A 14,858-nucleotide genomic window follows, 5' to 3' on the forward strand; every position below is an offset into this window, starting at 1 on the left:
GAAGAAATGGATACAGAAACTGTAAAGACTGTTCTTACGTATATCGTTTCAACCCGTCTGAATTAATTAAAATGAGCTCATTGAAACGGAAAAGACAACCCCTACCTCTCCTCGTCAAGGCGTATTAAATGCGAAGAAAGAGCTAAAATTTGAAAGGTATTGAGTATATCGCGTGTCGGTTGAACCCCTAAAAAGAAGCGGGAGGACTGGCCAGTGCTATAGATGCCAATTATTTGGACATACAGAATAATACTCTAAGTCAAGCTACAAATGCGTTAAATGCAATGACCCTCAAGGGTAAAGGTCCTGCACTAAAGGCGACAATTAAAAGCCTACCTGCCTTAAATGTCCAGAAATGCATGTTTCAAATTGTAGAGGATGCAGAACTACCAGAAATATGCTCCATTGAGAAAAATTCATAACAGTTTTTCAACTAAAGCTTCCAGAAATCCTTAAAGTTTTCATTAAAGGAAATATGAGCTATGCACAGAGTACTAAACAGAACTATAACCTGAATCAACTAATACAGCCCCTTAAACGACATGAGGAATAACTTTGTAGCAACACCTACCAATGCGATCAGCTATCACTGGCAAAGGCCATTAAGGAGCTAGTTTAAAAAAAAAAAAATTTTTGGTTATGTAACTGGAGGTCAACTCACTTATTGCCAGAATGGACCTGGCCAAAATATTACATCTGGTACACATCTGAAGAAAGGTAACCGATTTAAGGTACCTAACTATTCTGTTTTAAAGATGCGACAAAAAAAGATACTGGAGGAGAAGGAGTAGCTGTCTTAACTGAAAGAAACTTTACCCACCAAGAGCTCTATTTTTTATAGAGGTAACTTTAGAAGTTGTCTGCGTAAATATAGAGCTCTGTTACATTGGAATAGTAAGTATGACTGCTACTTACGCCTAAAATTGCGGGGGTTTTATGTCTGGAGAATTAAACTTTAAAAAACCCTTTGTGGAATAGCAGGCGGAGGAGCGGCAATGAAATAAGGTTTGCCGAAATAGCAACGAAAAAATTTAATTGTTATTCGTCCGAATTGACCACAGTAGCATAAATAATTTAAGTACCAGTCAGAATCAGTATGCTATTTGTACTCTCTTCCGATCCTACCCTCATCCCACAAAGATAGGAGATTAGTCGATCTCGACAACTTGGGATAAAAAGGTAACCAGTTTTACCCACAGTTGGGAATATTTAGAAAAAAGCATACTCATCATTCAGCACTTCATTGGCAAAGCACTTGAATCGGACACGGCTTTTGTGCCAATGGAAGGAGCTATAAAGGTGAACTATAGTAGGCCCACAAAAAACCAACAATATAACCTACTAGGCCACATTAGATCTCAAATTATGAGAAGGCGAAAGCAAGATGTATAAACTCTTGTCTCCAAGCGATAGAAAACTTTACAACAAGGTCAATATTTGAGGTTAAGGAGAACTTGAAAGCTTGTTTTCTTAAGAGATGGCAAAAAAAATATAGACTTTTGGGTCAGATAATAATTCTTTAAGAAAATTAACAAGAACCACCGTTACATCTACTGAGGTTAGGGGCATAACACCGCTCATTCATGGCGCTGGAAGCCTCAGCTACGAAGCCCTCCGAAATAGTAGAGGGATTTGCTGACGCCCTGGAAGCCCACTACATATACTAGAATCCGTACCGCTTTTAGCATGTGCCTATCGTAACTACTTCTTACCTTTTAGGACCTAACATATGTATCAAGGTTAAGCTTACCACCATTGCGGAAACTTAAAACTATTATCCAATCCTTTAATACTAGAGAAGCCTCGGATACCGATAATGCTTAAAAACTAAATTCCACGAGCTATCTCTATGAATTTAAGATTAATTAATAAAATACTTACCACAGCCTACTCTCCCAAACTGTGGAAATTGACTTAAGTAATTTTCATTCCTTAAACTAGTCCCTCTAACTTTTTTATTAGAGATTATCACCTAATAAGCTTGTTTCTTCATTAGGAAAGGAGGCAGAAGCGGGGTCCATTGTTAATTATAAGAATTTTTGGATGGTATGTGCGTTCTGCCTAATATTCAATTTTGTTTTCGAGTTAAGTACCCTACAATTCACTAGATAATTAGGCTTACGAGAGAAGCTACAAAAGCTTTCTGATAAAAAAAAAAGTAGCACCTGTGGTCCTTTAGATACTGAGAAGGCTCTTCGATAAAATAGGGCACGACTATCTAGCTTACTTTTTTACTTGACTGTGGAGGTACACCTCATACCTAACGAATAGATCCTTTACCGCTAGAGCAAGTTCGTTGAAGTCCGCTTTTAGTCAATTAAAGGTGGGTGTTTCACAAGGTTTCTTAGTAACCCCTTTACTTTTTTCCATCTACGTGTGCGAAATACCACAATTGTCGAAAAAATCGAAACTAGGCTCAATATGTAGACGACACAGCCTTATATTATAGTTCAAAATCCTCCTGTCTGGTGTTTAAAAGCATACAGTTGCCAGTAATTAAGACATGGTGTTTATCAGGGAGTTTAATAATTAACGAGCCGAAAAGTAGCTTTGTAATCATAACAAATGGAAGGTACTTACCTAGATTTCTAGTAAACTGTCAATTCTCGAAGTAAGAAGGTTAGATATCTCAAAATTGTGCGTGGTCGAACGACTAAGCTGAACTCCACATCTTTCTTAAGTCAATTTAAAATCAGGAAAGTTAGAGTCGTGTTAGATCCCTTACTATGCAGGAAAAGCAAATTACATTTAAAAAAGAGTTTCTGTAGCTATAGGCCCGCTAATGGTCTATGAACCTACTGCTTGTGCCTATTTTTTAAGCAAATATTCATAGGCTACAAATACTCCAAAATCGCATCCTAAAATGGTGGTGGACGCCCCCTTGGTTTGTGCACAACAGCTAACTACATAATGAGTGTAACCTCGAGCCTATTTGAGTTTATCTTATTAGACAGACTCTTAATTTATGATCTAGTTGGTTGCCAAGTACTCGCGGTCAAAACATTTCTTAGACCTATTAAAGGGGGGAGGGGTAGGGCTAAGGTTATAGTTTATTATATCAACTTAATTATATATATTTGTTTTATAATATTATGGAATTGAACTAATTCACTCCTTAACATTTAATATATATTTTTATTACTTTGCTTTTACGTGTTTTCATTTTATACTATTTAGCTATGATAACGCGCCTCTGTTCTCGTTAATGGCGCATAGAATCGTTAAGAAACTTAAGGTTTTTACACCCTCATTTCCAGTAAATTAAGTAGCAATCGATCGTAATCACATCTGTAGTAAGCCAGGACTATAAAGTGTGATACTTCGTCTTTTTGGTCTCCAGCTTTCTCTGTTTTTATTTGTTCATTTTGCTGTTTTAGTTTATTTTTGAATATATTTTTTTATTATTTAGTTAGTTATTCTATTACTTAAATCTATAATACATCCTTTTTTATTAAAATACTCGTTATTTTACCTATAATTTTTAGGCTTGTTACTTTGATTAAAAATCACGAATTTTTTTTCTTTATTTAACTTGACGACAATTGTAAATTTTATACGATTCCTAGATTTTGCCTGCTCTATTACTAAATATGTTGTCAAGTTAACTGTTTTAACAAGGAATACTAATGAAACCGTTTTACTTTTCTATGAATTCCATTTGTTGTCGTCTTATTTAAACACTCGCTTCCTAGAAAGGAATTGTAATTTTAAACTTATGCTATGTTCAAACTGGCCTTTTCATGTATATGTACATTATCGGGAAGTGCACTGGTTATTAACGCTAGTTTTTATTAATTTATTCCTACTGGTAGGCAACATTTTGTAAAATTAAGGTGGTATAGACTTTGTGTATTACTACACTTTTGGCATTTGTTCTTCCTCCTTTAAGCACTTAAATCTTATTTTGTGTCTCTCCAGGACTTCTTTGAAGGAGAAGTCGCCGATCTATTTAGAAAGCACTCTTGGTTCGTGTTTCTTCTATTTAAAATATGACTCTATTGAAAAGGGCTATTGATGGCCTAATGGCTGCTTTTTTTTTAAGATATTGAAGAGTTTGGTAAGTTAATATTGTTTGATATGACTTTGAATTTAAGAAGACAGCCTCTGTTAAATAGATCAAATATAGTGCACATTGCAAATCACTTTTTTAAGGTCAGCGACTTGCCAGTGAGCTTTTTATCATCAACTTATACTTACTTTGGTTGTATTACTATTTTTTTTTTAAGGTTAATAAGAGAGACAGGCTTGATAATGCTTTTATTTACAACTGTTTCATATTTTATGCAATTTTATAACTCTTTCGAATTCTTCTGTTCCTTTTTAAAAATTTGTTCCAACCATTATAAAATCAACTATGAAAGTCATTGTAGTAATGGGAAATTATATAAGTATTATTCAGCACTTAATTGCTTTCTAAGCGAGAAAAATATAGTTTTTTTACCTCCAAAGCTTTATTGATAAAGAATCCTTATATAATAATGAAAAATTTAAAGTTATATACAAAGTTAACAAATTTAAATCTTAGCCTCTTCACATTTTCAAAAGCAGGCATAGTCATTCAAATTTTTGGAACAGTTATTGATTCAATATTTATTGACGTCCTTTTCCTTCAAAGTTTCGGCTTTGAAATACCCACAGTTTATTTTTCTCTAATCTTGCACCTAACTACAATGCTATTACTTCGTTCATTTAGAACAATAATTAGTGTTACAAAAATTTTGATGCTAACAAGATGAACTCTTACAGTACTCTTCTGAATTGCTTCAGGCCTTACAAGAGTGGTTATTATCCGCATACCTCTGGAAGCCTACTAACGGGTAACTATTATGGCTACACCTTTGTTTAAGGGAAACGGCTAGTGCTGCGGGAAAGAGAAAAAATTTAAAATGTCCTTAAGGGGCTGGAATCTACGTATTCCTTAACCGGTTGCAGTGTAGTTTAACTTACCCTTTTGGCATCAGCTCATTGATTGGCTAGGAGCATTTTGAGATGAATGTTTAGAAGGTCGACTTCTACTATTCTCAAACGTTAGTTCTTCGCGAAAAGATTATAACGATTGATCGAAACTTTTTTAATGGTTTTTTCTCTTCTGACTGTAATTTTTTGCTTTGTACGGATATTTTTGAGATAGTATTAAGAGAATTTTCTTTTGAATGGGGAGGGTACTAATGTCCATTTCCTCCCCGGTCTGTTTCGGAGTGTGCTGTGTTCAATTGGAAGAAACCTGTAATTACCGATTCTTCCTCAAGATACAATTAAAGATCTACTACTTAGAAAAACTGAAATACCGCAAACCTTAATTAACATAATGCATTATAATAAAAGAATTAGCCCCCCTTTAGAGATTCTTGGAAAAGATTTTATCCACGGGATTTGTGGTAAAGAGCGAGGCTTTGGACATTATTGTAGATGAGTACATTCGAACATAAATAAGGAATCTTAAGAGTTAATATTTCTACTTCAAAGTTAACTCCTTTTCAGCAAAGCGAGTGCCACTAATGACGGTTTTTTCAAGAGTTATATGCGTTTAACTTTCTTTTCCTTGGTTGATAAATCATATTTAAAGCTTCCCTTTAGGTGTATGACTGAAATCATTAATAGACAATTTAAACTCACTAACGAAGAATTTTAAAAATTTTTAGAGATCATTTTTAAAAAGAGGTCATATACCAACCTTTTTAAAACTGTTCCAGGAAATAAAAACTTCAAAGGTATTTGTTTAACTCAGTTGTATACTTAAAAAAAACTACTATCTATGAAGAAAAAGAAAAATTGTATAAAGTAGTCAAGGTGCTTGAGGTGCGGCCTAAAAAGCTAATTCAAGCTAAATGGGATTTTGAAGAAACGGTGTGTTTGAGGCATGATCTCCTTAAGCATAAAGGAAAATTTAAAATATTTCAAGCTACTGACGATGATTTTAGCTACAACTTTTTTTTTGCCGATCCAATATCAGTTTAAAAGCTGCTGGCAAGAGATAGAAGCTACTAGTTGTCGAAAACTAAATTATTGGATCGCATAAACGTTTTTGACCCTAATGAATCTCTTATTGATGCCAGAAAACCGTATATAAATAATTTTGGTTTGGCTCTTGATGGTATTGCCACTCACTCATATTTTGAGCTTGTTCAGATTGATTTACAGCTCCAGCAGAGGTAATGAACAGGAGTTTGCCGAAACATTTCACCCAAATATATATGCGTACTGGATTACCTCAATCTAGCAGCAGCTTGGACGGGATGAATCCGCCCATGATTTCCTTGAGGGAACATGACACTGAGCTGTGGCAACCTATGCCCTATGTTGGCACGACAGCATCAAGACCAAAGGTCAGCAAGGTTGTGTCTGATGAGCTACCTTTAGATTTTTTTATGATAATCAGTGTGCTGATAAACCTATTGATGTTAAAAGCCCGATACCTGAGGCTTTAGATACCCCGAATGACCAGTCTCTCTTGCAGGAACTAAAAAACCCCCTTTACGTTTGTTGATGCCTCAACAGAATGGATTGATTACATTACCGTGAGTAAATAAGATGAAACGTTAGGACACGGCACAGAAGGTTATCAAGACAGGCATTATAAAGTTGAGTATTGTAAGTTTTCGCAATAGCTCCTGATTTGGGTTCTATTTCGCATTCTAGTTAGACTACATAAAAAAATAGTGAAGATATACAAAAGTTCTGACTCGTTTACTTTAGGAAAATCTTTAAATTTGTTTGATGCCCGTCGCAGACCGCCTGTAGATTTTTACTAGAAATTTTTAGATTTTTCTGTAGATTTGGTCTTTTAAAGAAGGTTGTCGATAAACTAAAAAGTATTTATTGCAAAGGATTCTTAAATTTTTTTTTACCTCTTACTTTTCCTAATGGTTAATGGCTTTGCTTATTTTTGGTCGGAATTAAAGTTGAACTGTGAGGGTGAATAGAATTTTGTATGTCTTTGTTATAGGGCCCATTTTATTGTATCTTTTTTACTTAAAATAAATGTTATTTCTACCTTTTTTTTATTACATTCTATGTTATCACATAAATATATATTTTATATATATACTTCAACTATAAAATCTTTTAAGGTAGAGTTTGTGACCAAGTGAACCGTTTTACATACTTTTGTTTGTATCTCTATTATTAGTAGTATAAATATTTTACTAAGGAGCTATATGACATTTTTATGAATTACATTTTTTCTCAGCACTTCAGGTGTCCTTGCTATTTAGTACTCTTTATTCTTTGACTTTATTTTACTTCCGTCGAGGCTCTTATATTTATCTGCTTTACAAGATCTTTTATAGCTATATAGTTTGTCGTAACAATTCTTTATTTGGCAGGTGTACTATAAGCAAAAAAAAAGCCAACGATACCTTTCAGATTTTTAATAGTTGTTAAAATTCAGTATTGTTTGCATATTTATAACTTAAAAAAAAATTAAGACTTTTATAACAACTAATTTATAAGTTCGAATTACTTAATAGAACAAAATATTATCTTAAATAAAGGTTTAAGCTAAACCATCGAGGGGTTCCAGTAAAACTATAGACATCAGTGCAGCTTACGATATACAATTGTTTGGTAAAGTGTAATACACCTAAAGTACCAAAAAACTAAAGTTCCTTTAAAACCTATAATAAAAATTCAATTAGCTTAAATTAACCAGATTTTTGGAACCATGATGAAATTATATATCAAATCCTAACTCAAACTATAAAAAATTTAAACCTCTAATTTTTGTATATATTTAAAGATACGTTACAGAATTTCAGCTTTATGGTTATTTTTTTTTTTTAATATTAGCTTTATTGGGTAATAGTGTTATTACATCACTTCAGAATAGAATAGTAAAAATTGTTTGAAATCTATAGCATATGAATAGGTTCAGAGTTTCGCTAATTGTAAAAATATTTTGTTGGTAATGAGGCCTGCCTCAGTAAATATCTGCAGAGGTTACTAATAAACCATGGGGGAGTATTCGTAATTTTTTGTAAAATTCGAACCCTCAAACCCTCAAAACTCCTACCACAGCCAACCGTAACCCTACGGAGATTTGAAAAATCTCCTGTTACAAAAGAATTATCATTTAAAAATCAGAATAGTCGGTAATATCAGACTCATGAGAAATTAATGAAGGGATATTAATTGTAACGAAATTAGGGAGCAATAAAAGTTTATTATGATCTAATAATAGATTTGGAAAAAAACAAAATATAAAAATTTAAGAAAAGGTTTTTAACATTATAAAGGCAGAACATTTTATTACGCTGAAGTAATAAAGACTGTGGTCAACGTGATTTTCGATTAATGGGTATCTAATATATAAAAACTGGATAGTCAATTTAGCATTTAGTCAACGGCAGTAAGCGCTCCTTAGTGTTGGTCTTATCCTACGTGAGGGGGCGGCATTGAGATTGCTATAATAATTCAAACCTCTCAATACCGCAGCAAAGATATATTTAAGTAAATGTGACTGATCAAATTATAGGTTTCCTTCTAGGAATTGGGCGTTTTACAAGAAATTGGTTTTGGTAATAATTTAGAAGTACTGTTCAGAGTAAAGGAATCTCTTATTAATAAGGGAGTGTTAGAAACTCACACTACCAAAGGTTTTTAGCTGCTTCTTTTCACATTGAAATAATTAGAAGCACATATTTCTTTCGTACTTATAGGTAAAAAACGTCTTTATAATAAATTCTTTAAACTTTTTTTAAAAGAAAAAAAATTTAAACAGACTGAAAATATTTATAACGTCGCTCACCTTGCCAATAAAAAACAAAACTTTAACTTACATTTTTTATTTTAATATAGACTTTTTTAGAATCCCCTCGTGAATTACTTTTATCACATACTACTTCTATGCAGTTTCCATCCGTATGTTCAGGTATAACTTTTTTCAAACGGAGCACGCTGAGAATAAGGCTCTTAGTTTTCAAAAGAAACTCTTTAAATTCATCTTCAATGTTGGATAAGGCCACAATAGCTCCTCCAGCGCCAATAGAAAGTGCTATAATACGAATTATTAAATTAAACGATATTATTATAAGAAACTTTAGTAAATTGCTCATAAATTTTATATATCATCTGTTTAAACTATAAAACACATTCCAATATACAAAAATTCTTATATACATCTTCTTAGGGTAAAGTGTATATAAATAATTACATATGAACTAAGTTTATGTTATTAATAAACACTAATCATATTTAGCAAAAAAGGGTTGAGAGTTTTTAATAATTAAATTTTTTTTTTAATATTACTAGATTTTATTTGCTATATTCTTTAAGACATTAAACGTGTAAACCCATAAATTTCGTAGTCTAAAATTTTCTATTGTAGTAAATGTTAATATATTGTTAACGAATAACAATAATAGATTTTTTAAGATTTGTTTTTGACATGAAAATTAGACAAAGGAAACGGTTTTTATTTAAAGATTAAAAAATTTATTAAGACAATATGAAACGTAAGGAAAGTTTTCTTATATATTTGCGAACCAGTGTTTTCGATCACTACTGTTCGTATGACCACGCACATCTTCATTGGGCCATGGATAGACAAGAAACCAATACACCCAGAATAGACCCCACGTGGTTGCTTTTCTATATCCCTTAAAAGTTCAACCGAGCGGATTTTAGGGGCGCCTGTCATACTCCCTGTATATTGGCGGGGTAAAAAGATAAGGACGAATCGGTGGAACAAAAATACGGGCTAACGAAGAAAGTAAAAAGTTAAATATAACTCATTAAGATAAAGAATTCAATATTTTTGAGCACCTGGAGGAAAACAGGCTTGAAGGCAGCGTACAGCAGAAACGTTTGGGTTCAAAACCCCTTTAATGGTACTAACAAGTTGGTGAAGCGTTGGGTAAGACTCGACCAATATTATAAAATATTTAATTAGCACAAACATAATCAGTTTAGTGCAATGAACCAACAAAAAACCTGCATTAGAGAAGGCACGTGGACAGATCCAGGCCGGCAGACCATACTTAAGTCATTTCTCATCAGATCCACTATCTAAGCAGTATTACTTGCTAATCTTATACAAACCGGTAACTTTGGGGGCGATTGCTACCATTAAGTTTTCAGAAAAGTCCTTTTCACTATTTTCAAGATCGGTTTTCAGTTCAAAGTCTTCTTCCTTAGTGCTTCTAACATTTTAAGTCTATCCTTTATATGCCGTTAATTGAATTTTAATAGGGCTTTATAACCCCCTTTTTCTGGTTCCTTTAATTGGTCTAGTTTCAACAGTCCCAAATTGGTCTACCAATAAAAAATCTTCAGGGGTGACGCAGAGAACGTACTGACTCTGCGAAAGTTTCAAAAAGCATCCATTTGGGACCTTATTATACTTTCTTAGTGGGAAAATATACTAATAAAACTGCCAAAAGTTAATTTTTAGTAAAATTCTAAAAACCTAATTTCCATATATAGTTCGAGTGGGTCCACATGGAATGTGGACTTTAGTTGAGACGTTAGACACAATTCGTAAGAGTCACCCTTCTTTATATGTTCGAGGCAATGGCGAATGTGGTTTTTGTAAGTGCGTTCGCTATGAGTTAATGAAAAATATGTTTTTTCAAGCTTTTCAATACTTGATGGTTCCTTCTTCTTACTTTTTACTACACGCAAAGAATGAGTTTTACATGGTAAAGGACTTATATTAATATTGTGACATTCTTCTGATGAGTTGACTGTGTGGATATGAAGAAGATTTTTAATAACTTTAAACAGCCAACCACCCTCAGATAAATGAAGCCCTGAGCTGGCAATGTTTATGGGCGGCTGTAATGTAAAATCTTTAAAATGAAGTACATAAATATCGTTTTTATGATGATCAAAAACAACAACTCTATTGCACAAAAGCAGAGCGCTGGTGGGGAGCTGTTGGCTAGAACTTTTATTATCATATATCTTTCGTTTGTGAAATGCGTTAGAAGCAAGAGATTCTGCAGTCATCTCATAACCAAAATAACCCACCAATCCCGTGTGAAAGTCAAAGGGAAGAGCAACGGGGGGGTCCATCGGCAATGGCACAATATTTCCTGCATGTTTATCGTAACTATAGCAAAGCATTTGATCGTACAACCTTGCATGAACTTCGTTTTCTACAACACTAAAAAACGTTTGCGACTTTTTAAGCTCATAAGAATTTGTGTTCTTTCCAGTAGAAATGAGCACGTGGCGGGTGGCAATATCGTAATACAAAACTTTACTATATTATAATATATAAAGATATATATATATATATATATGAGTTTTAAAAACTTTATTAAAATTTAAAATATACCTTCCATGCTTACCAGCATAACCCATATATGAAAACCTGTTGCGTTCATTAGGCTAACAACAAATAATAAAATAAAGTAAATCGACTATATATAATTATTTTAATTAACGCCAAAGTCACCTCAAAAGTATCAAGCCAAAAAGAAAATTTTTTAGATCCAAAAAGTTCACGAAAACTTCTTTCAGGTTTTAAATGATTTATTTTTTCAAGCTTTAAAACATACAGAATCTTTTTAAAGTCTCTGCAAGTTCTTGTATTACTAATAATAGCAGTTCTGAGGCCAATGTTATTTGAATTTATATATAAATTGTTAAGGCCACTTAAGCGCCGGTAGTAACAAAGATGAAAAAAGCGTTTAGCAATAGCCTCATTAATAAATTCGTTCTTTTCTTTGTTCTATATATAAAAGTGAAAATACATATCTTCAAGTAATTTATTAATAGTTACGCGCTCTTGAGTAATTTTCCTAAAATTTTTAAGAATTTTGCTTCCCTTAAAAGAACAAATTGACTTTTTTATATAAATATAAGTAATATTACTTTAGTTATACATAAATATTTACTTCTGGATGAAACTGAACTGCATACTGGTGCTGATTTCTATGTTTCACAGCCATAATGATATCATCAGCAGTTTTTGCAATAACTTTAAAATCACTGTTTTCATATCTAAAAAAAAGATCCAAGACATTCTTTTTATAATACTAAAAAAAGTAAACCAAAAAAATAGTAAAATCAAAGTTGTACAATAAGCAATTACTAAATTTATTCCTAAAAAATTTAAAAATTTCTTTTTAATAAGATAAGGAATAAAATCCGCGTAGCTAACAAGATTTTGTCATTAAATATACATCTTTAGATAACTATATGTTACTATAAGTAATACAGGTTTATATAATTAAAAAGTTTATTTCCAGGTAATATAAAAAATTTCATTACAACACAGCCATTAGGGAATGGTAGCGCACAGCTTTAAATGATGATGGGATTTTAGAAAATAATTCAAGAGGCTGTTCATAATCTTCATGGAATATCTCGCTGACCCTTCCGTGAAAAGGTTCAGGAGCAGCTACAATCTAAAATATTTAGATTAATAACTAGTAATTAAAGTTGGAAAGAGTACGCAAATACTTTCCCAGAACCCGAGTGGTAAATTAAACCTTGAAGGCCCAAACAAACACCTAAAATAGGGCCGGAATATCGTTTTATAATATCTTTACAAAGGCCAAAGTCATCATCGTTAACAGGATTACCGGGACCTACTTATGTTTTCCTTAGTTCATATCATGTATATTGAACTAAAGAATATCAAGTTGACCTGCAGAAATAACAATATTGTCAATATACTTCAAAAGAGGTTCAATAACGTGAAAAGGAAGGTCATTCCTAACGACGATAGGACTGCAATTGTTTACAGTTGTTAAAAGACTAAAAAGATTGTACGTAAAAGAATCAAAATTATCTACTAAAAGTGTTATAAAAGCTTTTTTTGAGGGCTGGCAACAATTATTATCTACCATACCGTTCTAATAGAGAAGTCGAGCTTTAAAAAAACAGTTAAGAGGGTAAAATGAGGTTAAAACGTTTAGTATAAATTAGTTTTGCTAATAAAGCACCCTGCTTATGAGAATACTGAATACCTGTGCTTGTTGCAAGCGGGACGGTCGCGGTATGTATATAGTATTCTTCAACAACACGGCCGTCCGGACGGAATATTAAGACCGTTCAAATATGTTACAATGTTATTCAATAATGTAAGAACCAAATTAATTTCATTTTCATTTGGGATTTTCACTACGATGAGTTGTTTTCGTTAAAACCAAAATACTTTCCTCCTCATTGCGAAAACCTCGCTAACGGTCGGATGCCAATAAATTAACATAGCTCTACTGCTCAGAACCTGATATGCAACGTGGCCTTTAAGGGTTTTAAAATGATGACGACTAGTACTTTCTTCATACTTTGATTCAATTAAGTTGCAGTGTTGTCATGTACTAACAGACTATTGTTGGAGCTTTACGAAAATCCTTGTATTCTTTTATTGACTAAAATTAACGGAAGTTGACTAAAGTAAACGAAAAGTAACAGTGCTAACTTACAGCATTTGCCTTTACTAAAAAAGGATCATCACTAAGTCATAGCAACCATAATCATAATGTTAAATAATGAAGGTAAGTAAAATAAACAATAAATCAACCTAACGCATAAATGTTTTTTTATATTAATAGACAGGACCATTATAAAAGATTGTTCTTTACTTATAGAAATTATTTAAACTACCTGCTATTGACTATATAGTTTGTTTTTAGTCGTTTGTACTATTGTATTGAATGACCGCCTTCAATTGAGATGGTTAGTATAATCATTTATTTATTTATTTATAAATGACGTTTCCTAGTGTTCGATCGAGTTAACAACGAATACACGAGCTTTAAAAAAGGTTTTTAGACATCCCTGTGTACAAGTGTCCTTCACGTTCAATCAAACTCCCAAATTAGCTTCTAACTGGTCATCCTAAGAGTGTGCGTCGCGCAGCCGGCTGTATTGTGCGTAGTCCCACAATTTGTAAGTGAGTTCTTCCGTTAGGGCGATTAGCGTTTCCGGCTATCCGTTCGTAGAGGGCGAACGGGCATCATTTTTAAAACTTGTGGGCAGCAGCTCAATCTGTAGCTCGGGGCGCTGTGTAGCACTTGAGAAGAGGACATTATTGCCGACAAGACGGAGGCCTAGTCAGGAGATGTATATATCATGACCGGCCGTGTGCACAGCTCATAAAACCTTCACTTATTGCACAATGAAAGGTTTTTGCTGCACATCGTTGACTTGACTTTCGCCCCCAAGAAATTCACTTGTTAACGCCACGACAGCTTATAATCTATAATGACCCCCAGATTATTAGATGAGAACACCACAAAATTTTCTTGCCGGTAGCGTTTGGCGTCTTTTCGTTATAATAAGCGCTTGCTTATTACCGCTTTAATGGAGAGGTCCCATTGACGACACCAGCTAGTAAACGCGTTTAGATGAAACCGTAGGTGCTGCCATAGTAAAATGAGTGACTTCGACTTGAACGACTTATGACTTTGACGGTGAACACATCATCGTATAATTGGCGTAAAACGGTGACCCGCCTGTGAGGGCAAATTGACAGAAGACTACACTCGTATAGAGCGCATATAGCAGCGGTGATGGAGAGGGACTCGCAGGACTCCAGTTGTGCGATAGCGAGGTTTGCAGTTAAAGATACAGTGTTTGGGTATAACTTGAACTTCTTGAAGGACATATGCCGTCAGAGCATGTAGCTTTCTTAACAGGCCACAATGCCATACTCGGCCGAAAAATCAATCAACATCGAGAAAAAAAGCATTGGTGGTTTTTTAAAATTTATAGGTTTAATCGTCCATTCGGTAAGGGAAGATTATTTTGGGTGATTGAGTTTCCCTTGCGAAATCCAAAATTAAAAAAAATAACTTAGGTTAAAATTCCACGAGCGTCTTCAACCACCTTCAGATAATTAAATATCACCGCTTTAGCTACTTACCAACTGCCATTAAAGGGCTAATGTAACATCACGACTACCG

The 14,858-nt window shown here is 33.5% G+C and overlaps 1 protein-coding gene across 1 annotated transcript; it reads right to left on the reverse strand.

The window, feature by feature from the left end:
• Positions 1 to 6,206: 6,206 nt before the first annotated feature.
• LOC135145821 (aminodeoxychorismate synthase-like) lies at positions 6,207 to 14,560 on the reverse strand. The gene is made up of 18 exons (XM_064077957.1): positions 14,409 to 14,560; positions 12,800 to 12,820; positions 12,596 to 12,678; positions 12,409 to 12,536; positions 12,217 to 12,353; positions 11,841 to 11,946; positions 11,726 to 11,788; positions 11,399 to 11,674; positions 11,279 to 11,331; positions 10,665 to 11,203; positions 10,406 to 10,610; positions 10,200 to 10,343; positions 10,064 to 10,139; positions 9,931 to 10,005; positions 9,763 to 9,859; positions 9,484 to 9,642; positions 8,825 to 8,992; positions 6,207 to 6,295 (listed from the first exon to the last, which is right to left on the reverse strand). The coding sequence occupies exons 1-18, from the start codon at positions 14,558 to 14,560 to the stop codon at positions 6,207 to 6,209; spliced, it is 2,571 nt and encodes an 856-aa protein (XP_063934027.1).
• Between the last annotated feature and the right edge of the window lie 298 nt (positions 14,561 to 14,858).

This window comes from Zophobas morio, unplaced genomic scaffold (assembly GCF_036711695.1).
Source record: "Zophobas morio isolate AGI-343-1 ecotype UQ-CSIRO unplaced genomic scaffold, CSIRO_AGI_Zmor_V1 ptg000191l, whole genome shotgun sequence".
NCBI classification, from domain to species: Eukaryota; Metazoa; Arthropoda; class Insecta; order Coleoptera; family Tenebrionidae; genus Zophobas; species Zophobas morio.

Bases quoted from the DNA above. Each gene is read 5' to 3' on its own strand.
- LOC135145821 (XM_064077957.1), bottom strand. From the start codon at position 14,560: ATGTCCTTCAAGAAGTTCAAGTTATACCCAAACACTGTATCTTTAACT. The intron at 12,679-12,799 runs GTATGGTAGATA...AAACAATTGCAG, and splicing joins TCGACTTCTCTATTAGAACG to TCCTATCGTCGTTAGGAATG. The intron at 10,344-10,405 runs GTTTTTAGAATT...TTTCCCACTAAG, and splicing joins GAACTATATATGGAAATTAG to AAAGTATAATAAGGTCCCAA.